Here is an 8,427-nt window from a genome sequence, read left to right on the forward strand (position 1 = left end):
CCAATCGGCTTGAAGAGTCTGCTATACTTTTTAAATTCTACGAATTGCTGGCGCTATACTTATCTAACATATGTACATATTGACAGAGATGTTTTACAAATCAGTATTTACAGTTTCTATCGACAGTTGGTTTCAATATATTTATTTTCGTTGTACTTTATCGGCAGGTGGTTCATTCAATTTGTGCACGACGTGTTCTAAGAAGTTTTCAATTTCGCGCCTTTTTTCTCGGATCTCCTCACTCGTGACGTCATGAGCACTCTCGGCCCAGTCTATCTTCTCCTGACACACAGCCAGAGTCTGGTTCTTGTCGTCTTTGGTGAGTCGACCCAGAATACGGTCGGGCTCCATCACAGTGTCACGCATGTCTTTCAGAAACCTAAGCAGAATCTTTTAGCTCATCGCAAAATACTGACAGGATTCATGAAACACTCAAAAAATAAACCGTAATAATCAAAAAGAGCTGCAGTCAAATTTCAAGTCTTTATCGAGGAGACGTAATTAAATGTCTCCACTAAGCTCGGAAACAGTTAGAAATTAAAAGAGGCAAAAAAAACTGAGGGAGACCAATAAAAACACGAAAAGGTATACAAATAATACAGATACAATAATATTGTGGTTACTGCCAATCGCAGAGGAGCTATCACTAGGCATTAACAGTCCCGTCGAGAATAGTTCATTTTTATATCTCCCCACAATCCACTGTTATTTTGTTGAGCGAAGCTCTTTTTTTGCAACTAGAACTTTCACGTGGTACCACTAATGCAGCCGAAATCGGTCAGGCTGTGGTAGACCTGAAGCTAGAGGTCAGGTGAGAGCTCGTCCTCACCCACTATCATTGCCATGACATAGGATCGAATACACGATCTGACGATTGCAAAGTGAACGCTTTACCACTATGCTAATCCAAATCAGCATCTATCTGCTCGCATTTATCTGTGTAACTTTTTGACCACAGAAGACTGTAGATAACACATTGCAACCAGATTTAAAGCGAAAAATCAAAACTTTCACATGCTTGAGCACCAATAATTTCAAAACAACTATATTGCAAAAGTTATACCAAAATTAAAATATAATCTTAGCCAGCCAAATCGACTCAAACCGAAAAATAATCTGATTTGTCTAATTTTTGCATAAGTTTTTTGAACTATGGAAGAGCTTCCTGAAGTTAGGTAAAGTTTAATGATTGAATGTTTTTATACCACTTTTCCCATTTAAAGCATATCAGATCAAATGGTTATTTTTTATTCCACGGAGAACTGCAAAAATCTTTATTAGCAAAACTCTAAGTCAAGGGCCATTTTTTGCGCTTTCCACTTGATACGCGATTAAAATTCATACTCGCAAAACAGAAAAACGAGCGTCAAGAAAATTCACACAAATTCAAAAAAAAATTTGCTTCGTTTATTATTAACACTTAAAACATCAAACAGACTATTAGAAAAGAATGAACGCATAAACATATCCAACAGACAATACTGTTGAATTTCAAGAACATTTATGTTTGGATTTTTTCCTGAAACTAGTCCAGCGGCAAAATGGGCAAGGTATATATTCTACCCATTTATATTCCAATGCGAATTCTGAAAACTAAAGTCCATTTCAGAAACCACTCATTCACGTTTTTAGCGGTATTTTCATTTCTGTCATTGCATAGCGTTAGATGCCTTCTATTTTGCAAATGAATTTGAATTGAGCTTGAAACCGCGAGTCAAACCGCGAAAAAAACTGAACAACAAAAACGAAAAAAATCATCCGTAAAAACGTGTCAAATTTTTGCAATCACATTAAATCATTTGTTCAATTAATATTAGGCATGGCTATAATCATTCCTTTCTTGAGATTATTAAAAACTGAAAAGACAAAACAAAAATCCTAAAAAGCTGTCCCAAAATTGTATATAAAAGAAAAAAGATCAAAAAACCGTGCTGCGCAGAGTCCTTGTTTTTTTAACTTCTGGGATGTAGAGGGAAGAAATCACAGAAATCTACAGCACCTGATGAGATCCTGTTTGACTTCGGCCCACTCCAAGTACCACTTGCATTCGTTGTTCTTGTACCTCTCCGCGATGTCCTTCGGGCGCTCCTTGTGCACTGTGACCGCATTGATGTTGGCATCATTCTGCACCAGATACCTCACACAGGACAGCCTGTTCCATGCTGCCGCCCGGTGCAGGGGAGTATAGCCTAAACCATACCATGTATAGTTAATGCTAAATTATTGGCAATATCCCTTTCGCTCAACAAATTTGAACGAAGTTAGTTAACCTGAAACTGCTCATTTTGATGTCTGAAATCAAATCTTTACTCATTTGAGCACGATCCGACTATATAAAAAATCTCAGTAACCTATTACAACCGATAATGATGCTCAAGGAAGCCAATATTGTCAACAATTTGGCTTTAACTATAGAAGGAGAATTGCTATATAAAATTGGGACAGACAAAATTACTTCAAAATAGCAATTGACCCTATTTTGGAAAAATTTAGCATGCAAAAGCTATTTTTTCGGATACAATTCGGATGCCTCAAGGTCATTTGAAACATCGAAGTTGCATGCTAAACTCAAAGGTTCGAATTACCGACTACCAAAATACTATTAGGCAAACAATTTGTCCGAAACTTCATTGAAGCATTCAAGTCAAACCTTCTCTATGAAAACTGCATAAAACACACAATTCTGAACTTACAAATGATTTTTACCACGCTACAAAACACGTATCGCAAAAGACTTTTTTCTTCTAAGTATGCAAAAAAGGTGACTAAGTAAAACATCTGCCGAAACCACTTAATCGGAAGCAAAAACAAATAATAAAAAATTACCAACAAAGCCGACAAAACAACGAACAGACACACGAAAAGCGACCCCATTACCTCTAGATTAAACGAGAAGGATCCGGGCTGTTGTTTAGCTACAATGATTAGGTTCAAGGTTGTTTAAGTTCAATTTCTTACAAATTTGTCCGAAAAGATGTTTACGGGAATATTCTATAACATGATTACAGTTCACATGCTCCAACTGAAGTAAAACAAGAAAAAACCTCACGTTGGTAATTTAACTTTTTGGTGCTGCATGTTACAAGTTCGTAACTTGCATTCACAAACGACCTTCGGGAATATATGTACACAATCAAAACAAAAAACTTTGCTCTGCTATAAAGTTTTTGAGAAACTTCTGTTTGATGAAACATATGGACTTCTCAAAGAAAAATACATGAGAATCGATATGGCTATAGTAGGCATCGGCAGTGGTGAAGTAACTTCCCTTTCTGGCTTAAATGTATGAATTCAACGATAAAAAATCAATGGAACATTTATCAGTGCAATATCTTGATTTTACGAATGGCCTTCGCCCAAGTCCCTTATCACATCCTTGCACGAAAACTTCTAGAATTGGAGGGAATCTAGTTAAACTTATTATGTCATACCCAAATGATTGACAACAATGTGTCAAAATTAGCAACAGTAAACAGAGATCGAGAGTTGTAACCAGCGGCGTCCTAAAAAGCTCCGTATTTATATTTTTATCAATCATCTGCCATGCAAACAGCTTCAAACAGATTACTACTGCTAGGCCCAGGGGCGGATTTAGGGGGGGGGGGGGTGGGGGGGGGAATCGGTGGACGGAGGCCCTTTCTCTAGGGATTCGACCCCCTGCCGACCCAAATGGTCCCCCCTTTTTTTACTATTTTGAGATATCCATTTTTGGTAACGGATTTTCAATTTTCCAAAAAGTGCCAAAAAAAACGCTTTTTGGCCAGTTTTTTCACATTTTGCCCGCGGCGCAGAAATGTTGGCCAGTTTTTGAAAATCCGCGCAGAAACAGTTTTTGAAAATCCGCCCCCACCCCCCTCGAGAAAGTCGGATGAATTCAAAGCAAAAGTACTTGATCAGCGCGGTCTAAAAGTATTGAGAAATGGCTCGAAGCAAACGAAATGACCCCTAACAATGAAAAATCAAATGTTAACATGAAACTTAGAAACTACCTTACAAAATCATTATTTGGCAGGGATTAACACAGCCAGCTCTGGGACTCCAACAATAAAATCCAGCAATTTGACATGGACTGAAAACTAGTTTCCGAGTAAAAAAGAATCTAAATGACCTGTATCAATTAAGGAGAAACTTAACATGAAGTGGTCAGTGGTCCACAAGCTTAAATGCATACACGGATACATAGTTCCCATCGTTATTTATGCGTATCAAACCTGCTGTCCAAGCAGAGCAAACTTGAGAATGCACACTTACAACCACTGGTTTCGGGATTTGAATACAAAAAAGTCTGAGAGCCCTCAGCGTTCTTCCTCTCTGCCTCTAGATTGTATTAAGCGACTTACTATTTTTTATAGGACTTGACAACAATAAATATGACATCAAATTTATTTAGACAAAAACGTAAAAGATGAGTAAACCAAAAAATGAAACAGGGCGAGTACAGGATATCAAAAAGAAGACTTGAAAATAAGGATTCTTCTTCAGAAGAACAAAAACGCTTTACAATTACCATATCGGAGTTCATGGAGACTAAACTACCACTTCAACGAAACAAAACCTCACTAGTAAAAATACGAGATTTATCGAAAAATGTTTCGAGATCAGCAAATACATGGAGAATACTCTGCAGATGTGGAAGCTGCAACGCAATGAACATAGCCAACTGACAGTTGGAAAAGAGCGATGAACGCAATGAAACAGCAAAAACTTCAACTTTTGAATTTCAAAGAAAACTTAATGATATTTTTGATGAAATTTGGAGTTTGTCTTCTACCAAAGGAAATGAAGTGAACTTAAAAATAAATGATAAGTAAAACCGAGAAAAAAATGAGTGTGATCAAACTGTTGGACCTTTTCCTGCAAACAGTAAGTATGTTCATTACTTTGGAACAAGAGATGAAAACAATTAAATGGACTGAAATGAGTTTTGGAACCCTAGCGTTACTCGAAATTCAAAAATACTACTACTAAAACGAGGCACAAGTAAACACAGGCAACAGAAGATTGGAATAAAGAAAAAAAAATTATATATTTGTTCAATCATTTTTATTCGGTTTCAAGGAAGTTTTTCCTGTTTCTTTGTTCTTTTTTATTATTCCATTATTCTTTTTCTTTGACCCTTTTAAGACTTCCTGAAAACAAAACACAATTAAGTCTTATACAAGTGAACATCACTTAGTTCTTTAACACTTTAAAATAACAAAACAAAGAGCATTAGAACGTATGAACTCGAAAAAAGGATAGCTAATTACTGTTCTCAAATACCAAAAAATGTCCCGACCATAGTTTTGAAAAAATAGAAAATGTTCTTTTCAAATTAGTGCCGTTTTTTTCTGCGTGGTGACATAGTAAGATCTGAACGAAAAAAAAGATATATTAGACAATCATAGTCAAATAGGTCAATTGGGAAACCGTTTCTGTAGGAAAATGACTAGAAAAACGGGGAAAAAAGCGTAAATGATATAAGAAATTTTCTACTTTTTTGCAGAAAAATTTTTGGAGTCCCAAAAAAGCACGAAAAATTTTCTTTACTAATAAAAACACTCTTTACTAGTAAAAATAAGTTTTCACGACGTAAATAGGCTATTGTAGGCCTGCAAACCTTATTTTGTCCATCCTTATAAGTTCAAAAATAAACCAAAAATTTCAAACCGGTTTTGCTCGACAGCGAGAAAAAGTTTTTCAGGATTTTTTGTCGTTCAAATAGTGCTTTAACAAGATGAAAAGCTCGACCCATGCCGATGACTATTTGTGTTACCTGATTTTGCGAGGAAAACAAAAGGAAAAAATATAAAACACCCGAATACAAACGCTCATTTGGAGAAGAACTATCCGACTACAGAAATCAAACCGCTGAATCCGTAATATAAAGCCTTAATGTTCCTAACTAAGCTATCTGGCTCACATCAACTAATAAAAAAAGAAAATAGCAGCTAGTTATGAATGCGCTTTAACATGGGTCACTAAACGCAGGTTACTCGCTCTCCGATTAAACTATTTTGGCAAAAATTGAACTCTTACTTAATGACATGATATACAGTTTAACATAAATACATCGAAAAATCTGAAATTTTTAAAAGGAGTCACATCAGCACTACACGCACCTTTAATATTGCCATTTATTTATTTAAGAACTGCGCTTCTGAGAATCGCTAAGTTTATCTTTGTCCTGATGTATTTTATGACTTCCGGGTAGCTGTGTATTTTTTGCACAATTTTTAGGCTAGCAGCTGCATTTTTTGTGTAGCTGTGGATACTATTCAACCAGTGCATCCGAAAGTCAGTATACAGAAGCTATTCTGCTCAACATCCTCTTTTTGTTGCTATTTTGACTTTTTATTGTTTCGTGGTACTTATACGCGTCTTCAAGAAGTCTACGCAATGTTTTGGCAATTGAGGAATTGAGCTGAACGCTTTCACGTCGAAGAAAGCGCGACTGAATCTTGAGCCCGGAGTCTGTTTATTTTTTATGTCTAGTTTTGGCTTGTCTTCAATAGTGGTTGAATTGTTGACAAAGCTCTCGCCTTACAAGTCCTGCATTTTAAGCGCTTACTAACACAAGCGTATTAATTTGAAATAAAAAGACAGTATAGAAATTCTCTTTACCTGTCTCAGTGGCATCATTTATAGATGCCCCCCTCTTGTGTAATTCTTGCAGAATTTCGTGCCGTCCAAGGCACACAGCTAAATCAATTGGACTTTTTCCTTCACTGTCAAATGTCTTGAGCTCATTTTGCATTTCGCTGTAAACAGGATGCTCGGGGTTTTCAAAGGCGTCAGAAATATCTTTAACATTTCCCTCGCGAATTTTTTGCAATAAAAAGCCCTCATACTGTTCGTTGTCCAAATCATCCACAGTAGGTTCTTTAGATAGTGACTCCTTTTTAATCGTCTCTAGAAGAGCCGCCATCTCAACTTAAACACGAAGCTTTACGCAATACCCACCAGCTACACATTAAACATTGTCACAACGCTGAGCTTAGCGTCACTTGCGGAACAACAAACGTAGCATAGCCAGCTAGCCGAAAAAAGAGAATTTCAATTAAACATGTTGAACTTTTATACGTTAGCCTCAAAAGAAATTCAATTTAAAGGAAAAAATTTCGAGGTTAATCATTGGCCTCGATAATTTAGATTTGCGACAGTATAATTTAGATTTGCGATAGAAAAATTTCAAGCAACAGTGAGAAGATTTGAATTAATTCAGTAATGAACAGGTGAACTTCCTCGTTTATTTCGCACTTCTTTTTTGGATGAGCAGGAGAAACCTCCAGACATTGCACGCAATACTATGAAGATATTGCTAAACCTTGCTGTAGGTCAAGCACACTTTAAGTGCAATGATATGTGATATACACAGAAGGATGGTTTGTCTATTGGAGCCTCTATTGCAGTCAAACTGGCAAATTTGTGGATGACAGATTTCGAACCTGTATTGAGTGAAGAGATTCCCAAAATTTTTGACATTCGACCAGAATGGCCAGAAAGGGGTAATCATAGTAACCGAGGTTACAGTCATGAGTCCCTTCATCATGTATTCCAGTCAAAATCCTTGGAAATTTTTAGATATGGAAGTGATAATGATAAAAGAAGATGACAAGTGTTTAAGTCCTTTTTAATTAAAATCGATACGGGTTACGTTTCTTCAATAAGAACACGCAACTCGACACGAGATAATATAATATACAAGTGTTACAAGTAAAAAATTTCGTCGAAAGTTATTTTGTCATTTATTGTTCCGAGTACGCAAGCTGCGTTCGCAATCTGTATTGCCAGGGAGATTCTCTGTTGTAAAAAGCTGCCTGCTCTGGGTTCCTGAAATGAATTTTTATTTGGAGCAGTTTAGTGGGAGAGTGATTTTATTTGGAGCAGTTTAGTGGGAGAGAAATGAAAGCTGCCTGCTCTGAGTTCCTGAAATGCATGGCAGAAATGAATTTTTATTCGGAGCAGTTTAGTGGGAGAGTTGGCTGTTTCGAGGAAATAACGGTGTTAATTGTTCAATTGAACGGATTGCGAGAGGTCTGTTTTGACTGAATTGTATCGTATTGTATCTCAAGATAACATCATCATACTATAATGTTCTTGCAAATGCCCTTTCCTCCAGGACCCTGACGTCATCAGTTTGGAATTCTTTACGGAATGTTTTCAGGAGGTTTGCAGGTTTGGCTCCACGGACGACTCGTCTGTTTGGTGGAGCCTGGACGCATGGGTACACGTCCGTCGCGGTGGTTTTTCTTCTCATGACATGCCCCAGATGTCTTGCTCTCCTTTTCGAGACAAAAATGGAGAGCGGGGTAGTTCTGCTTAGTTCGTACGAGTTGTCATTCGAAGTTTGGAAAAACCCTTATAACCTCACACGGCAGAAAGTTCAAATTTACGCCACATATGTGCGATCCATCTTGAAATATAATTGCTCCATTTGGTCTCTAA

General features: G+C 37.0%; 1 protein-coding gene across 1 annotated transcript; it reads right to left on the reverse strand.

The window, feature by feature from the left end:
- Positions 1-4: 4 nt before the first annotated feature.
- LOC134848100 (ankyrin repeat domain-containing protein 45-like) lies at positions 5-6,942 on the reverse strand. The gene is made up of 3 exons (XM_063865445.1): positions 6,604-6,942; positions 2,000-2,189; positions 5-379 (listed from the first exon to the last, which is right to left on the reverse strand). The coding sequence occupies exons 1-3, from the start codon at positions 6,905-6,907 to the stop codon at positions 142-144; spliced, it is 732 nt and encodes a 243-aa protein (XP_063721515.1). The 5' UTR covers positions 6,908-6,942; the 3' UTR covers positions 5-141.
- Positions 6,943-8,427: the final 1,485 nt, after the last annotated feature.

This window comes from Symsagittifera roscoffensis, chromosome 6, assembly GCF_963678635.1.
Source record: "Symsagittifera roscoffensis chromosome 6, txSymRosc1.1, whole genome shotgun sequence".
Taxonomy (NCBI): Eukaryota; Metazoa; Xenacoelomorpha; order Acoela; family Convolutidae; genus Symsagittifera; species Symsagittifera roscoffensis.

Coding starts and splice junctions, on each gene's coding strand:
- LOC134848100 (XM_063865445.1), bottom strand. CDS start 6,907: ATGGCGGCTCTTCTAGAGACGATTAAAAAGGAGTCACTATCTAAAGAA. Junction 2,190..6,603: donor AAATGATGCCACTGAGACAG/GTAAAGAGAATT, acceptor GGTATGGTTTAG/GCTATACTCCCCTGCACCGG. Junction 380..1,999: donor GTCAAACAGGATCTCATCAG/GTGCTGTAGATT, acceptor GATTCTGCTTAG/GTTTCTGAAAGACATGCGTG.